The 20,406-nt window shown below is 46.7% G+C and overlaps 1 protein-coding gene across 7 annotated transcripts in view; it reads right to left on the minus strand.

Moving 5' to 3' along the window:
* LOC139757651 (uncharacterized) overlaps nt 1-20,406 on the minus strand; it is a 200,992-nt gene that overhangs the window by 76,745 nt on the left and 103,841 nt on the right. For 6 of the 7 annotated variants that reach the window (XM_071678377.1, XM_071678374.1, XM_071678372.1 and 3 more), the window contains exon 2: nt 13,377-13,469. The exons of the other annotated variant lie outside the window; for it this stretch is intronic. In XM_071678377.1, the coding sequence (XP_071534478.1) occupies nt 13,377-13,425 (49 nt within the window). In that variant the 5' untranslated portion in view covers nt 13,426-13,469. The remainder of the gene's footprint in view (nt 1-13,376; nt 13,470-20,406) is intronic. 7 annotated transcript variants of the gene reach the window in all.

The raw sequence follows: 20,406 nt of genomic DNA on the forward strand, positions 1-20,406 counted from the left end.
CTTACATTCTATCACATACTCCCACAACTCCTGTTTCATGAGTATTGCTACTCCTTCCCTTGCTCTTGTCCTCTCACTAACCCCTGACTTCACTCCCCAGACATTTCCAAACCACTCTTCCCCTTTACCCTTGAGCTTCGTTTCACTCAGAGCCAAAACATCCAGGTTCCTTTCCTCAAACATACTACCTATCTCTCCTTTTTTCACATCTTGGTTACATCCACACACATTTAGGCACCCCACTCTGAGCCTTCGAGGAGGATGATCACTCCCCGCGTGACTCCTTCTTCTGTTTCCCATTTTAGAAAGTTAATACAAGGAGGGGAGGATTTCCGGCCCCCCGCTCCCGTCCCCTCTATATATATATATATATATATATATATATATATATATATATATATATATATATATATATATATATATTTTTTTTTTTTTTTTTTTTTTTTTTTATACTTTGTCGCTGTCTCCCGCGTTTGCGAGGTAGCGCAAGGAAACAGACGAAAGAAATGGCCCAACCCCCCCCCATACACATGTACATACACACGTCCACACACGCAAATATACATACCTACACAGCTTTCCATGGTTTACCCCAGACGCTTCACATGCCTTGATTCACTCCACTGACAGCACGTCAACCCCTGTATACCACATCGCTCCAATTCACTCTATTCCTTGCCCTCCTTTCACCCTCCTGCATGTTCAGGCCCCGGTCACACAAAATCTTTTTCACTCCATCTTTCCACCTCCAATTTGGTCTCCCTCTTCTCCTCGTTCCCTCCACCTCCGACACATATATCCTCTTGGTCAATCTTTCCTCACTCATTCTCTCCATGTGCCCAAACCATTTCAAAACACCCTCTTCTGCTCTCTCAACCACGCTCTTTTTATTTCCACACATCTCTCTTACCCTTACGTTACTTACTCGATCAAACCACCTCACACCACACATTGTCCTCAAACATCTCATTTCCAGCACATCCATCCTCCTGCGCACAACTCTATCCATAGCCCACGCCTCGCAACCATACAACATTGTTGGAACCACTATTCCTTCAAACATACCCATTTTTGCTTTCCGAGATAATGTTCTCGACTTCCACACATTTTTCAAGGCTCCCAAAATTTTCGCCCCCTCCCCCACCCTATGATCCACTTCCGCTTCCATGGTTCCATCCGCTGACAGATCCACTCCCAGATATCTAAAACACTTCACTTCCTCCAGTTTTTCTCCATTCAAACTCACCTCCCAATTGACTTGACCCTCAACCCTACTGTACCTAATAACCTTGCTCTTATTCACATTTACTCTTAACTTTCTTCTTCCACACACTTTACCAAACTCAGTCACCAGCTTCTGCAGTTTCTCACATGAATCAGCCACCAGCGCTGTATCATCAGCGAACAACAACTGACTCACTTCCCAAGTTCTCTCATCCCCAACAGACTTCATACTTGCCCCTCTTTCCAGGACTCTTGCATTTACCTCCCTAACAACCCCATCCATAAACAAATTAAACAACCATGGAGACATCACACACCCCTGCCGCAAACCTACATTCACTGAGAACCAATCACTTTCCTCTCTTCCTACACGTACACATGCCTTACATCCTCGATAAAAACTTTTCACTGCTTCTAACAACTTGCCTCCCACACCATATATTCTTAATACCTTCCACAGAGCATCTCTATCAACTCTATCATATGCCTTCTCCAGATCCATAAATGCTACATACAAATCCATTTGCTTTTCTAAGTATTTCTCACATACATTCTTCAAAGCAAACACCTGATCCACACATCCTCTACCACTTCTGAAACCGCACTGCTCTTCCCCAATCTGATGCTCTGTACATGCCTTCACCCTCTCAATCAATACCCTCCCATATAATTTACCAGGAATACTCAACAAACTTATACCTCTGTAATTTGAGCACTCACTCTTATCCCCTTTGCCTTTGTACAATGGCACTATGCACGCATTCCGCCAATCCTCAGGCACCTCACCATGAGTCATACATACATTAAATAACCTTACCAACCAGTCAACAATACAGTCACCCCCTTTTTTAATAAATTCCACTGCAATACCATCCAAACCTGCTGCCTTGCCGGCTTTCATCTTCCGCAAAGCTTTTACTACCTCTTCTCTGTTTACCAAATCATTTTCCCTAACCCTCTCACTTTGCACACCACCTCGACCAAAACACCCTATATCTGCCACTCTGTCATCAGACACATTCAACAAACCTTCAAAATACTCATTCCATCTCCTTCTCACATCACCACTACTTGTTATCACCTCCCCATTTACGCCCTTCACTGAAGTTCCCATTTGCTCCCTTGTCTTACGCACCCTATTTACCTCCTTCCAGAACATCTTTTTATTCTCCCTAAAATTTACTGATAGTCTCTCACCCCAACTCTCATTTGCCCTTTTTTTCACCTCTTGCACCTTTCTCTTGACCTCCTGTCTCTTTCTTTTATACTTCTCCCACTCAATTGCATTTTTTCCCTGCAAAAATCGTCCAAATGCCTCTCTCTTCTCTTTCACTAATACTCTTACTTCTTCATCCCACCACTCACTACCCTTTCTAAACAGCCCACCTCCCACTCTTCTCATGCCACAAGCATCTTCTGCGCAATCCATCACTGATTCCCTAAATACATCCCATTCCTCCCCCACTCCCCTTACTTCCATATATATATATATATATATATATATATATATATATATATATATATATATATATATATATATATATATATAATCATGAGCTTAAGATACGATGATCCTTAAATAAACTGAGTAAACTTAAATTATCGCTAAATAATTTCTGAGGCAAATCTGTAAGTCATGCAAATCTATAATAAACACCAGGAAATAATCTAATTACCTCAATTTCGATCACCTTTTCCATAACATGAGCACTGCCGTCGTGCACACGGCAATACTACTAAGTCAGAAATAATGGTGAGCAATTTTGTAGATGACTGATGTTTGTGTGTAAGCCAGACAACGTGAGTGTCGGCGGTGAGGGACGCCACATCTGTCCACCACCGCTCACTAGGACAAGCGAGGCGCCGCCCGTGACGTGACGCCAGGATACCCTCCACACACGTGCATGCTAGATGAGGGGCTGGTGTCATGCACACAGCGGGCGTGACATGAGACAGGATACCCGTCAATACTTGGTGATGGGGAGGCTGGCGCCTAGTGTACGACGTGTATAATAAACGAGATCACGTTACCCTCAGAGATCAACCTCGGTCAGACAGGTAGGTGGCATGTTCACAAAGACGCCCTTGTATGACTGCACCTCCCAACCTTCCAGGCTTCAGGACAAAAATAGACAAGAATTCTCAATACTTACAAATGTTACTACGTAATCATCAATACCTTATCATCATTTATTATAACCAGCATCATCAGTTAATGTTTTTATCACCTTCAACTTAACATATTTCTCGTAAAAACTATTGATTAATGAGATCGTTGAACATCCTGTGTTGCAAGAGTTGGTCACAGCGTCCACCAGGCCAGGTCTGGCCACAATACCCCATCTTAATCACGTTACCCTTACCGTTACCATTACCGTTACCGTTACCTCTGCCTGGCGTAACACAGCCAAACATTCTGAGAGAACCAGTTGTGCAAGTCACACGTGGATCACCTGGCCTTCCGTCATCACTAGATAAGCCTGGCAACACAGTAAGCTAAGACGACGACAAACTCTACCTGAAGATACCAACGGTTTACGTGATGATGACAATGATGACAAGACTCCATCACCAGTGACGGGGTCCAGGAGGCAGCTGTATGTACCACGAAACTCTACATGACATTCCTCACCAAGACTGGCTGATCACCGTACGTATGAGGGCCACCACACACCTCACCTCCACGTTAGTTATACTCCAGTTAACATGTGGTTCTGTGTTACCAGACCAGAGGAACGAGCATCAACACCAGTGTCACTACACGCACACATATATTGTAATGTTACCAGCTATACACATTCCTCCACCTTCCAACCACCAGACGCAGGTATGCACACACACACACACACACACACACACACACACACACACACACATGCGTATAGGCAAATACACATACGTGAAAACATGCATATATTCAAATACATACATACATATATACCAACATACAAATATGTACATACATATCAACATATACATACACCACGAATCAAGAGGCACTTATAATTCTGACCCTCACGACTCTGTCCAACCTTCACTTGGTCCTCCATTCACACTTCACGATGGAACTACCGCACAGTTCTCGCCACACTCACCAAAGATCCCTCGTCCCCTAGTTGCAGTTCAGCACCACAACCACTGGGCTCGTCCAGATCGCAGCATACCATCCGCAATACTCACAAATCAACAAGTAATACAATTACCTCCATCAGTGTGCACACCTTCTGTTTAACAACCCATCTTGAAAGTCCCCAACACTTTAATGTTACATGTACCTCCTCTACATCATGCAGCCTTTACCTGTAGTACATTCAGCACATTGATAACAGTACCAGTAATGACTATATACTTCTTCTTCTTACTATTATCATTACCATTATTATCATTATTATCATTATTATTATTATTATTATTATTATTATTATCATTATTATTATTATTATTATTATTATTATTATTATTATTATTATTATTATTATTATTATTATCATTATTATTATTATTATCATTATTATTATTATTATTATTATTATTATTATTACTATTATCATTATCATTATCACTGCGAACACGCACCAGGCAGTCATGTGTTTCAGATCACGGGTGTTGGTGTGGACCGAGAGCCACGACCCTGGTCCTCTCTTCCATTAACCTCTTTATATCACAGTTAAGCTCGGCCTTCATGTGAGCTTGGGTCCGTGACTGGAGCCACCAGTGAAAAAACAAACATATACAAAGTAATGAGGATGGGACACATGTATGGAAAACGTGGATATGAATATGATGTGGCATGACATGAGCTGCAGGAATCTGTATGTGAGAGGGACTGTACCTAACCCATCTTAGGAATGGAATCAAGACCCGTCTATCTGCCAGCAAATACTTACATTGCATTCAAGAACAAGACGAACACATATTGAGCAAGCTCTATACTAATACATCAAACTTTAACTAGAATATACTTCTTACATTTGGTCACCGCACTTACACGCAGGAACTACGTGACAGAATACGGTCCAGAAGGCAACTAAGATATATGTTCGAATTGAAAGTGTTAATGAGTTACATGGAAATGTTAGAGGCCGCTCATCTGTCTACCAGGGAAGAGAGAGGATTGAGAAGTGACCTGAGCACACCTGCAGCTTTTTATACAGCCAACACTTCTTTGAAAGATGCGAGGGTAAAAAGTTGTGGATCAAAACATGACACCAAGCGAACTTGTTAAAAAAAGAGAAGAACTTATACATCATGAAGGTGGTGGAGGAGGGACAGTGATGGTAGTGTCACTGTGGATAAACACAGAAACACAGTGAAATAGCACCAATAATGCAAAGATGTTGGGGGGGGGGGTACGAGTGTGCAACTATCTCCCCACACAGTACAGATAGGTAACTACACACACACACACACACACACACACACACACGCTTCCATACTGCACTGCTTAGCATCGATGACTAAGTACGAATCTTGGGAAAAGGCTGTCGCCCCACAGTCAACCTAGTGTGTTCATCCTCCCGTCAAGGATGGGCAATACACGGGTGCTTGATTTTGGCAGTGTGTGTGTGTGTGTGTGTGTGTGTGTGTGTGTGTAAGCAGTATATAGTCTCATAAACATTGTCTGGGCTCTTACCCCAGCATATCCCAGCACGCAACAGACACTAATTATGTATATCTTAACTACTTAAAGTTACAATTACCGTTAACCAGACAACTACCACTATAGCCGAGAGTGTCCACGTAGCCTACCCACTCCTTCCATCGCCCTCCACCCCTGACCACCATGCTAATACTGTTGGTTATGATGGCCTGGCCGGGTCGGGTCAGGTCAGGTCAAGCACCAAGCAATTAGACTTAAAGGTCACCCAGCACTGCTCAAACGTCGTTCTTAAAGGTTATATTATCGTGCTCAAGAGCAGTGTCATCGTGCTTGAGTCGTATTATCATACTCAAGGGTCGTACCATCGTGCTTAAGGGTCGTACCATCGTGCTCATGGGTCGTACCATCGTACTCAAGGGTCGTACTATCGTGCTCAAGGGTCGTACCATCGTGCTCAAGGGTTGTTCCATCGTGCTCAAGGGTCGTACCATCGTGCTCAAGGGTCGTACCATCGTGCTCAAGGGTCGTACTATCGTGCTCAAGGGTCGTACCATCGTACTCAAGGGTCGTACTATCGTGCTCAAGGGTTCATGAGATGAAGCAGTTTCCAGGTCAATGAGTTCATAAACACGAGGTAAACAACGTCACCTTGTGTTCTCATGTCTGCCTAATTTTTCCCCAGTGGTTTGAACTTTAACATTTGGCACCGTTTGTCTCGCAGCCGAGCATGTTTGCTTGTTTACCTCAGAGCCTCGCTGGGCATCGGTCGGGCAGCTTAGCATTCAATAATGAACCAATGATAGGTCAGTAGCCAACAATGCGGCATCCTGCTCACTTATAACATGTACCACATCATTCACCTGGTGACCCAAGGAGGTAAATGACGTGGGCCAGCTGACCACTTCACTACTGGAGGGACGATCACTTACGTGGAAATCGTTCAAACGTCCCACCAAAAACCTATACATTGGGTTATTCATGCTCAGAAAATGGTATGGCCACAAAGAATCAACTTTACAATCTTCCTCGGCTCTACCCCTGCTCCTGCAGCCAGATGGCGGCCGCTCAACCACGACCAATTGACCAAATTATCAAACTTTTCCGGTGGTTAGCGAGCACCACACAACCTCGTTGTTGGTCCTATGAAGTCTGGAAATCTGAACAAATATTCCACTTTCAGTCAATCTCCTGCATGAGGCGATGCTACAGCCCAGGGTATAGAGATGTGATGTTTGATAATTAGAAAAGGATTAACTTAAAGTTTAGCGGTCGACAACAACTGGTGAATATTTGAAATAATTCACGAAGTTGAACGACATGAACATAGCAATATGTACCGAGTCAGACGATCACAACACTGAATGTTTGTGATGATGAACAAGTCTCGACAACAACACTGGATTATATAACAACAACTGTCAATCTCACTCACGCTGGCACGATCAATTCTTCGTATTACATAATACTGAAGTAATAATATTATTTATCCTTACTATGATTTTCTTTTATATGTATATAAAGAAGTTTTAATATCTCTTCAGTGTGTATATATGTGCCTTCCTGAAGGAGTGTTCAGAAACCCAACATTTATATTCGTGCCAGATCTACATATATGGTCAGAAGTAAGGTCGCTGCCTCTCTACCATAGCATATCCAATCTCTGTTGATGTTGGCAATATTATTGGGCCGCTACGTTGGCTCTGTACTTATCTGGAAATACTGACAATCTTCAGCAACAATGGGCAAATCTTTTCTCCGTAATTGTCGAGGTTATTGGATTTGGCGAGCGACCGCCGGATTTGAAGACAAAAATAAAACTACATTACCCAATATCAGCTCTAGTATAACTGTTTTTATTATTACTATAATGAGGACGATCATCTTTATTTCAAGGAGGAGAAACAGAGTAATGACATTATTATTATTCCCAATACCTTTATGATGATTAAAAATCTATACTGAAATTCATTTGTACCATTAGAAAAAATGTGTTGGTAGATCCTTCCTTCAACTGGGAGGAGGAGCGAGGCAAGAGTAGAGGCAGTGGTGGGGCAGGCGACCCCCCTCGCTCGTCCCGACCCCACCAGGAGAGCGGAATCATAACATGTTGTGATAACTTACGTGTTCTACTGTTAATCTTACAACGATAACCCATCAGCGAGCACTCTGATATAATGGATATCTTTTTCTTTAGTGTGTGCGTGAACACGAATTTAGTCCACGTTGTATATGCTTTACAAATATATAAACATTACTTTGTATACATGAACACGAGTGTACTGTACATACGAGATGTAGCCACTGTACATACGAGGTGTAGCCTCTGTACATACGAGGTGTAGCCACTGTACATACGAGGTGTAGCCACTGTACATACGAGGTGTAGCCACTGTACATACGAGGTGTAGCCACTGTACATACGAGGTGTAGCCACTGTACATACGAGGTGTAGCCACTGTACATACGAGGTGTAGCCACTGTACATACGAGGTGTAGCCATAATCCACGAGTGTTTCCGTTACGTAAACATCTGCCGCCGTCGCCTGGGCAGGAAGACCCAGGGGCTGGACTGGCTGTCCTCCGACCACGCCGATCACCTTCCACCGTCCTGGCCCACTGAGGAACAAGTCCTGTATTCGTACAGGAATCATAAGCGTAAGTACGTCACATCTTGCCATGAATGCACCATTATGACAAAAATGCAGGACTATACGTGTATCTGTGAAAATATAGCTGCGGTTTTGTATAAGTATTGTACAGCATCAGGTCGTACTGTCTCCCTATGTAAGAACTGTGTGTAGCTGTTCTCGGGTACAGCAGGATTCAGGTGTACTGGGCTACCCTGATGCTGCCTGCAGTGTTGATGGTTGTGGCCGATGCTGCCACCCGCACGTCACCCCACACTCCTCGCCCCTCCCCCACCATCACCACGCTCTCTGGCCAACACGTTCAGCAAGACATCCACCTTGTACCCGGCAGTACGCCAGGGTTACACGTCCCACCCGGGGAATGAGAGTGTCACATCTGATCTGCAGCTGATGAACCCAAGATGACTGACTGGTTTCAGGTCACAGTGGGGCCCGAGGCTTCGAGAAACACGTGATCTTTTCACTGACAAGATTTGAAGCACGGCCTGAGCTATACCTTGAATTATGTACACATGTAACTGTTTGTGCTACTCTGTACCCTGTACATCATACATCCTGTGTGTCAGCACGAGTACAGCTACAGCACACAAGGGATACACAATGACCCCTCCACTGTACCTCCTGTAATGTTATCACAGTATTGTTGTGTACTATCACTTGTACATGAGTGTACCCTGATGCCCTGCACACGTACTACAGCCTACCCCGCTTAACTGTACCATACCAGGGCCGGTAGCGCTGCTCTTCCCTTCTTCCCACAGAACGTACACACTCTGTGTCTCGGCCACCGTCTGCGGCCGTCCGTCACACCTCTTTGGAGGATGTAGTGTACGGCCTGTGCTCGCCTCCCGCCACGTGACCTTCACCCACTACGTAGAGCTGCTGTGTCCACGTCTGTGTACACAAGTACAGCTGGAAGACTAACGCTTGTCGACACTGAGGCGGTGTGAGCAGATGTCCGTCACAGGTCACCCCACACGGACGTCTCGCCAGCTGTTGCCCTTCACTGGATAACCAGAATGTTGAGCTACCGGTGCGAGACACGCCGCCTGGTGACACGTGACGTGTGAGGCAGGAAGGGATGAGGAAGCATGAGCTACACACACACACAATGACGGAGAAGCTATACATAGAGGAACACCAGCACACAACGGCTGAGTGGCAGGCAACGCCAGCAGCTCTACCAAGGGAGGAGGTTTCCTCGACGGCCCAAGCATCCAGAACCTCTGCTTCCCGGGGGTCAGCAACCATCACGTGACAGTGTTGACGCGTGGGGTGAGCACAGTCTTAGTTTTTCGTATAATAACAACAAAGTCACATCAAAAGTGACACACATAATGTATGGATCCAACGTGAATTATATCAACTTGTTCGTCAGCTGTGTATGTGTGTAATGATGGCATTTCCTGTCTGTTTCTTCTCCCGCCAACTGGTGACACCCACCTGCGCTGGTCAGCACACGCCAGCATCCTAGTGTCACACCTCGGCCCTCCCACACTGGGAGCTGCAGCCACACACACACACACACACACACACACACACACACACACACACACACACACACACACCAGATAATAACAGTCACGTTGACACATATGCAGGGCAGAGAGGCATTCTTTGCTTATCACTGGCCAAGTGGGTCGACGGCCCCGAGTGTTTACTTCTTTATAGAGGAAGATCCTGCACAACACAACGGGAGCATCGTGTATGAACTGACTCACACTCAACTGACTGACACTTACGAGGCCACATTTTACCAGACTTAATAAGAAATGATTCCGTTTAACATCGACGTCTGGTTTGCACAGTGTGATCAAGTTCACGGTCGTGGGAAACACTGTGGCCACACCACGAGCACTTTACCTGCAGGTGCAGCAGCACATCCTCTGCCGGGGGTCATCACGACCGGCTCACACTTGTGTGTCCTGCGCGTCTACTGCTGAACAGAAAATGTTACTGGCCTCCCAAATCCCGTCTGCCTCAGTATGTACAGAAAAAAAATGGAGCAGCTCGTAAAGTTGGTAATAAGTTATGTTTACTGACTGCTTCATGTTACTTTGTACTAACATCTGCCACACACACACACACACACACACACACACACACACACACACACACACACACACGTCCCCCTAGCGAAGAACCCCTCGAGCACGTCAATAATTCATACACTTCCGTCTGATACACATTTCTTTTTTACTTTATTTTCATCAAATCATTTCCTTTTTTTTCAAAGACGGAGAAACGGGACGAACTCCTCCACCAGAGTCTGACCAGGAATGAGGAGTGAGGCGCACCAGGAGGCGGGGTGGCGCACCTGCAGCACTAACGAACACACACAGCAACACACTACTGGGTCCTGGTGAGGGTGTGTGTGTGTGTGTGAAGGCTGAGGAGATGCGAGGCACACAGCCTAGGACAAAAAGGACAGGAACAAAAGATGAGAAATGTCGAGTACAAAATGTTTTACCAAGGTGTAAAGATGAACGCCAATTGGTTAGTAACTCACCAATGAAGTGTAAAGCGTAAGGATTAGTTTATCCAGAATATGGCTGCCTAACCTAACCTGTGAGGCCATTAGTCGACTTTCTATCAATCGATGATTTAATCATCAACCCAGAGTCAGGTACCTGAACACTATCAACCTGCAGTCCGTCTTTTCATTACTACTGCCAACGCTCAAAACTTGGTCCTTATGGGTATTAAACTTGGTACTTATAGGTGTTAAACTTGGCACTTATAGGTATCAAACTTGATACTTATAGGTGTTAAACTTGGCACTTATAGGTATCAAACTTGATACTTATAGGTGTTAAACTCATTTGCCAACTGTGAGTCCAGTCTGTCAGTTCGTCTACATCAACTTGCACCAGCAAACGATAGGGTTCTGTCGGAGCTTTACTTCCTAACTTCGTGTCATCTTCTAAATATGATATCCTTCAACACAGCTCAATATCAAAGTCATTAATATCTATATACAGATGAGACCACGTTTTAAGAGTGATCCCCGTAGCACTCCACTTATTACCTCTAACCATTCTGAAGCTAGACCGTTCGTCGCCACAAGCCGGTCAGTCCACTGTGTTCCACAACCATATTCCCCAACCTTTCCATCCAATATTCATCGTCATTCTACCGTTCCCTTCATGCCACTCCACCATTCATCTCACGACTCCATTCATCTGACCGACCTCCGCTGCCTCAGTGCACACATGTAGGGGACGGGGGGGGGGGGGGGGTGACCTCCACGGGCGCCACCCATCAATACTAAAGAGAGGCATCGCAGCCATACAATATACACAGCTCCTGGGAGGACATACAGCCAGCAGAACATGAGCGTTACAGTAAGGGCCTCTTCCTGGGTAACGCTCTCCAGATATGTCTCAATCCTCGGGATGTAAGGCACGGCAGTGTGGCCGGAAGGGAACGTATGGGTGGTGTACGTGGTCCTGTGGTGGTGGTGGTGGCTCACACCTGGGTCCTGCCATGCCCACACTAACTGAACACTTCCCGAGGCGTCAAACACCTGGTGCACTAGTTATGTTCCAGAGCGCGGCGGACACCAGGGCAACACCAGCAGCATGAGGCGCCGTCACTCAGTCATACAGAGGAGTGCATGACCAGGGTGGTGACGGAGGGTCCACCAGGTGACACGCTCGGGTACTGACACTCCTCAACATCCACGCAGGTCAACACCACCTGCCTGAACCCCACCTGCCTCAACACCACCTGCCTGAACCCCATCTACCTCAACACCACCTGCCTGAACCCCATCTACCTCAACACCACCTACCTCAACACCATCTGCCTCTACTCCACTTACCTTAACACCACCTGCCTCTACTCCACCTCCCTGAACACCACCTGCCACAACCCCAACAAGTTATAGCATAGGAAAAATGAGTTGCTTATACAAGACCAGAGGTCAAAACCATAACATGTTAACCTACCCTCCGCCCGGGACGCTGGCAACAAGGTTGAGGCCACCGGAGACTCACACATACATAACTACGGTGAACAAAATGCCACAATACCATTACAACAGATACGGTTTCCATGTAAACAGATTGTGTGTTTTCGTCTTAATGGTATGAATGAGAAAATCTTTCGCCGCTCAAGTGGGAGTTTAGGCAGACATGCACAGAGCCTCATGGTAGAGAGGTTATCACACAGGACAGCCACGAACAGCCTGGTTGAACAGGATGAGGAGGGTGGAGGCACCGGGCAGCCACGAACAGCCTGGTTGATCATGAGAGACACATGACGACTCACTTCTCGTGAAAGGTTACTGTTTATCTGAAGCTGACCTGAGATGACCTGAGACTGACCTGGAATTTCAGTAGTAATCTGAACACGAAGCTGACCTGAAATTGACCAGGGGCTGCCGTGCTAAGCTGATCTGAGGCAGACCAGGAGATGCTGAATTTAGATGACCTGACACTGACCTGACACGGACCTGAGGTCAACAAGGGTGAGGCTCAGGAGAGCCGACACTGACCTGAGGTCAACAAGGATGAGGCTCAGCTGAGCCGACACTGACCTAGTAATGGTCCAGATGAACTATAAATATCCTGAGTGACTAGTCAACAACCAGGGTCATTTGGTACTTACGTGGACGACCTGACAAGCGAGGTCAATCATCTATACAGAACTCTGTACTGTTACTGACCTGGGTGTGGCAGTAGTGACCTGGGTGTGGTCGTAGTGACGTGGTACTGACCTGGGTGTGGCAGTAGTGACCTGGGTGTGGTCGTAGTGACCTGATACTGACCTGGGTGTGGCAGTAGTGACCTGAGTGTGGTCGTTGTGACCTGGTACTGACCTGGGTGTGGTCGTAGTGACCTGGTACTGACCTGGGTGTGGCAGTAGTGACCTGGGTGTGGTTGTAGTGACCTGGCACTGACCTGGGTGAGGTGGACTTGCGGTCAGCTGGGGTGTCTGTGGGTGGGGCATCTCCTGGTGGGGGGCTCCTCTCGCTCTTACGACCTCGACCTGATCTGTGGAGGAGGCAGGAAGAACCTTAGCTCATGATGACTTTACCCTTCATCAACATTACAAACATCAACTACTGTAATGACGATTAAAATGGTTCCAGTCGTACTGGTGACTCTGTTGTTACACATGACATATATAGAACATGGTAGACATATCTACACCACGGTACAGACGATATCTACCTCATGGTAGACAATATCTACTCCACAGTATAGACAAGATCTATCCCGCGGTACAGACAAAACCCTTTGTGTTTGTTTTCCAATTTTTCTCGCAGTATCTAGGTATAATCACAACCCCACAGAGTCTGTCATTTCTCGTATAGTTACAGCACTATATATACCATCTTACTGGATGGCTCACCAGTCAAGTTCGAACCCATGTTAACTCGCTCCTGCCCACAGCTTGGAGGCCACTGTCCAGCTGGCCAGTGACCTTTAAGTTAGGACTTATGCTGATAAGATGATATGACAATAAATTTAGTTGTGCTGTTGGATAACGGTGGAATGGCATTGTCCATCAGTATAACCACTCATTTCGGTCCTTTTCTTCTTCATACTTTCCATACTGCTAGCATAACCTTTCCGCTCAGCAACAATATATTTTCCAGAAAATATATCATCCCAGCAATTGATATCCCACCATGGAAATGCACGAATCAGCGGCAACCGTGTAAGAGAGTTAGATGTGCATCTGGCATCTTCCTCGGCGTGGCTACAGCCAGAAGACACCGCCTTTCTAGTGTCTGGATTCCAATTCTTAAAAGCTGTCAAAAATCTAGCGTTTAAAGCAATTCAGTATCATTACTACGAAGAAGTAAATATAACAAGAAAATGTTATATAAGAGAAGGAAGAATAATAAAAAACATCTATACATTACTGGAGGCAGACTTGGCCTCCGTCTGTAACGGTTTTCGATATATCTTGAAGAAAAAGTGGAAGAAATTTAAGGCGAGCGAGTGTGAGGGACAGACCCTAGAACATATAAGTAACTCTTCTATATATAAACTCTTGTGTTTATAGCTGTAACACACAGGTATATATATTGCCAAGCCTATACACCTATGTTAAAGACTTTAGATAAATTCGCAAGAAGAAAACAGAGACAATGATACTTTATGTTATAACTACATGATGTTTGGTGTGTATTATACGTAACACATTCACTGTATACGGAAGTTTAATCAAACATATTTGAAAACAAACCAAGAACGAGAATAATATTACCATCTGAACCAATGATTTCATGACCGACTCTGCAAGTCATCACAGACAAAAAGTTACAATTCTATCATATATTTGGCGGCTGAAGTGGTTCTTTACCCGAGGTCTAGATTTCCGTGTTGTGTTCTGGTTGATGTTAACTACCACAGCAAGTGTTACCTCAGATGTCGACCCATCATGTCCTTACACGTCATCATCATCCTTCTGCCTCACGGATTAACCCATGTAAGGTTAGGTCTTGCTTCTGTGCCACGCCCGCTCACTCTGGTTCCCCCCACGATGAACATGATAACAACTGATGAACACGTGTTCCCCAGGATGAACATGATAACAACTGATGAACACGTGTTCCCCAGGATGAACATGATAACAACTGATGAACACGTGTTCCCAAGGATGAACAAGATAACAACTGATGAACACGTGTTCCCCAGGATGAACATGATAACAACTGATGAACACGTGGCAGAGAATCCTGCATCTCGTACTAAGTGCTGTAGTACATACGTGACGTTTGTAAAGGTGTTTAAAGATAGATGATGTGTTGTAGAACCGCCGCTACTACACTCAGGTCACGTACCTAAAGCTGACCACCTGGATAATACAAAAAGTCCCTGTAACCCAGCGTGAGGCAGCTACACCTACCATGTCTTGAGGCGACACATGATACAACATGTGACGTAACAACCAAACTACAAGCTGGACGATAATAACCCGCCGGCCTGGTGATGCCGGGACTTGACCTGACCTTGGCTGACCTTGGCTGGAGATGACTGGTTGACCACGGATGACAAACAGACGTGTAACCGACTGATGGACATCCGGACGTGATTGGTTCATCGTGGCATGTTGACGAATGTGATTAATTGGGCCCGAGTTATGGAGAGGATATGATTGGTTGACCTTTGGTTATGAAGGAGCGTGACTGGCTGTTCCCGGGTTATGGAGGAGGGATGGGGGTAACACGGGAGGTCTGGTGTCAGCGAGGAACATGAGGACGTGAGGTCTGGACGCGGTCCGCAGCCCACCGCGGCCCACCCAACCCTTGCAAGATGTGGCCGGCCGGTGGAGGAGGCCGTGCCCTTTAATCCTGCCTTTATCAATTGAGCGAGGGTCGTGCCGGCCCCTTTAACCTGCCTCACCTATGACATGGGCGGGGCGGGGCGGGGCGGGGCGGCCGCTGAGTCATGCACTCCACTGGTCCCCACCACTGTTTACCTCGCCGGGTCACGTGACCATCTCCCTCCTACCTCATCCTCTCACACATTCTGAAGACCACTACACACCCATACACCTCAGAGATCCTCATAAGAGAGGCGTATGTACACAGTCAATTATGCAACGTAGGGATCACTTTAACGGGGCTCATGGTTGCGCTGCATGCGGGAGCAGGGTTAGGGTGGGTTCCCTGGACAACACTATACTTCCTCCGTGCACTGACGACGATATAAACCCTCGTGGGAGGTGCTTGACACTGCCAGTGTTCCCGCTGACGACGCCTTGTGGGTTCAGAGATGGTCATGATGTCGGGAGTTACGGCAGGAAACTTATCATCATTACACATACACAGCGGCAACACTGCTCTCACACAGCCAGCCTCACTCACCACCAGGACGTGTGGCTGTGTTCCTCTGCCAAAGGGCAAACAAGCAGTACACACAAGACGTGTATCATCAACACAAAGCTGGACAGCCATGGTACATGTCAGCGTTCACCACACTGTAAACAGAACATTCCTGGTATCGACTGCAATACCAGGAAAATGGTAAGTTCTGAGGGTAGTAACAGTGAGGGCTGGCACCAGCCGTGCTGCAGGCCAGAGCTGTCTCCTCCCTCTGACCTGCCCTGACCACCACACATCATCCTAGACTGAAGGATATGATGACCGGCCTCTGTGTCCACACTGGTTATAATGACCACTGTTTCATCACAAGTTTCTCAGACGTGATGTCACTCAATGCAGTTCTTTTTCCAACATTTTCATGAAATATATAATAAAAATACAGACGCCTCATTCATGTTATACTACATTACGGTAACACTATACATGACCCCCGTCATCACCAGCCTCAACACACCCCTGGGCCGGGCCAGGCCGGTAGGGAGGTAATTTGTGTGTACATGTGGCCTCCAGGAATTTGTAAGTGTAAGTAATGATATAGCTCTCCTGCCTGCACTCTACAAGGTGTAAAGGTGCAGGTTGGCCCGCCCTGCACAGTGAAGGTGAGACACAGTAACCATCGTACACGGAAAAGCGTGTTAACGTTACCTTGAACGTGTCAACACTGACTTTACCTCCATTGTCTTGATGGTCGGCCGTCCAATGCAGGCAGCCAGGTACCAGGAGGAGGTAAACGTGGTGAGCCATGAAGGTAAGTAAGCTCATCATCACACATTACCACTCTGACCTCCATTATGATGTTCTTCCCAGTTATGACGGCGTCTGCTCGTGTTATCATCCATTTGTATACACCTTCACGTCTCCTACGGTGGAGTAGTTACAACTTTTCATCACCAAAAACACGGAATGTCACCTCAATAATGTGCCCATTCCCGAGCAGTAAAGCCCTTCCTCTCATCACGAATTCCTTTCTTTAAACCTTCCTCAGTCATCATGACCCAACCTGCTCCTCCTTCACGAGCCAGCCGTCTTCCATACAGAGCTTTGCTTCCTTCATTCTCAGCGTTAACTTCTGGTGAGACCTGGGGTGTATGGGTAGGGAGCTGTGGCTTCCGTGCATTACACATGACAGCAAGAGAATAGGTGTGAGCGGATGTGGCCTTTCTTCGTCTGTTCCTGGTGCTACCTCGCTAACACGTGAAACGACGATCAAGTATGAAAATAAAGAATATATATATATATATATATATATATATATATATATATATATATATATATATATATATATATATATATATATATATATATATATACAGCGTTACTGAGATGGCCTTTGATTAGGGCCTGAGTTGTCCGTGCTGTCTCAGATAACATAATAAAACAAATCTGATTCTCTCCAACATCCAGAACCAGGTTTACCCCAACACCAACCATGTTGTTGTTGTACCCACACCTCAGTCGTCACAACCAGGAACCCCCCTCTCCCCCGACACCCTCGTCCCTGCCATTAAGACCCTCATGTCTCCAGCTAAGACTGTGCAGTTCCCCTCCACAAGACCACCAAAGTAAGACCCTATTTCCTTACAACCACAGTCCTATTTCTCCTATTTCTCCTATTTCTTGGGACCCTATTTCCTACACCACCTTCCTGTTTTTGGATGAACAACACACCTCACTACTACACTGGGACCCAATTTCCGACAACACTATCCTACTCTTCGACATCCCCAAACCCTGTCCCCCTCAAGTGGAAATCTACATGCGACCCGCACCACCCTCCTCCCCCTACACTGCCACCCTATTTCCCTACAACTGAGACTCTATTTCCCGTCTGTCCGTCGCTTCAAGCCTTCCAGGTCTCGGAAATGAAGCTGGTGATTGTCACTCTACCCGCGTTACCTGTGCCACCCCAGCTAGGCACCAACCACGGCTACTGTCCTCCACCCACGCATTGTGCTGACGTGGGGCAGGGGGGCTGTTGGTGGGGTGATGAGAAGGCAGGTGTTGGTGTGTTGACGGGGGCTGCTGGTGTGTTGACGGGGGAGGGAGGCTTGTTGACGGGGGTTGCTGGTGTGTTGACGGGGGCTGTTGGTGTGGTGAGGCCCTGCAGTATGACGGAGGGATGAGTTGGGTTCTATCTGAAGGTTATAAAACTACTGCACGTGATCACTGTTTACACAAGAGACAGTGTACAATATACGCCTCGGGTTACGCCTCTTACACACATGTCCAACAGACACAAAGAGGAGGAGGAACTGCTGGGTTGACTGGAACCCGACCGCTCTGTCTGGGACTCGAACCTGGGCCCTTGAGATTTGTTGGTTACAAAGCTAACCTCTGAACTAAGGAGGCTCGTGCGTGTGTGTGTGTGGGGCGGGGGGTTAGGGGGGGTGTGCTTGGTAAAGCGGGGTGTAGGACCTCGTGAAAGAGGCTAAGGAGGAGGAGGAGGAGGAGGAGGAGGAGGAGGAGGAGGAGGAGGATTTTCTTTTTAATCATGTGTTGCATCTCAGAAGACCTGATGACGAGGGTTAAAGATGAGGTGCCGTTGTGAATATTGTGATGAGGCAGACGATGGAGCGGCCCCTCACACAGCAAGTGGAGAGGACGGAGGTGGAGGCAGGAGGACGGGTGGAGACACGTGTCGTTGGTGGACTTTACCGTCCTGACATACAGCTGCTCCTGTACTGTAGTGGGGACCTGTCACATCTTCCCTCCCGTCTCACGTCACCGTCCCGTCACACTGTAGTTCCCTCCCCTTCCACCTTGCCACACAGCGCCCCCCTCCCTCCCTCACACCACAGGTGTCACCTGTACTCACACAGTGTGTGGCACGGCCATCCACCTCTCCCTCACACCTCCACCAGGACACCTCACCATCCGACACCACATCAGCTTTCCATGCCTCTCCAAGGACTCCACACCAGCTCTCCCTTCATACCTTGCCTTTCCCTCACCTGCTCTCCCTCCAGAGACCATCTAAATCACTCCTCCCTCAGCTCTTACTCCTCTCCCATTCTTCCGCCTCTCACCACCTATAATTGCATCCACTCTCCCTTCACTCTTCAATCATCTTCTTCTTCTTCCTCGTTTCGATAATTTCTTACTTGTTACGTGAAGGTCTGGCCACACCTACACTGCCTCAGGTTACACCTTCGGCTACACTGTTACACCAGCCCTACACCTACACCTTCTGACTCTACATACCTCGACACGTTACTTATGTCTACCCACGATACTTGACGATACTACAACCTTATCTTCTCGCTATACACACAAACTACAACCTTAGAAAAATCCTTCAGGGTACACCTACATACAGTGTCCTCACGCTACAACCTCAGGATTTTGCCCAACGCTGCTCTCTAGTGTAATCCTTATTTACGCTTCTCAGAAAACATCCTCATACTACACCCCACTCTGTACACCCACGGATCGTCCATCCGCCCTACATCCTATCAGAAAGCGCTATGGTTATTCCCGACCGGTACACAGACGTGTTCACCCCACAAGACATAGTGTACCACATAACAACCAGATGCTCTCGCTACACACGTAACGTCAAACTACGCTTGTATTACACACACAGTCGAGACATTCTCAGGCTACATACATATTCAGGCGCAGCAACACCCCTTACACTACACGTGACACTGGCGGTCATAAACAGCTTCGTACCATCCCTGGCACATGAAACCTGCGGTGGCATAACAGGCCAGTGAACACCTGCGAAAAGTCTTGCTGTGGGTCTGCAGACACAACACGATGCTCGACGGACACACGCCAACTACTGCGGAGGAGGGAAGTCACACACACACAGCACCTGGCAGCCACATGACTCATCATTACCCGAGACGGATACGTCAAAGATCTACGATGATGATGACGTCTCTGACCCCACGTTTAGATCTCTCTCTCTCTCTCTCTCTCTCTCTCTCTCTCTCTCTCTCTCTCTCTCTCTCTCTCTCTCTCTCTCTCTCTCTCTCTCTCTCTCACACACACAAACAAAGAAATATAGAACCTAGTAAGATGATAAGCTGGGTACTGAGAACTTTCAGAAGGAGAGAGGCACAACCAGTGATGACAATACAGTACTT

Source organism: Panulirus ornatus, chromosome 27 (assembly GCF_036320965.1).
Source record: "Panulirus ornatus isolate Po-2019 chromosome 27, ASM3632096v1, whole genome shotgun sequence".
Classification (NCBI taxonomy): domain Eukaryota; kingdom Metazoa; phylum Arthropoda; class Malacostraca; order Decapoda; family Palinuridae; genus Panulirus; species Panulirus ornatus.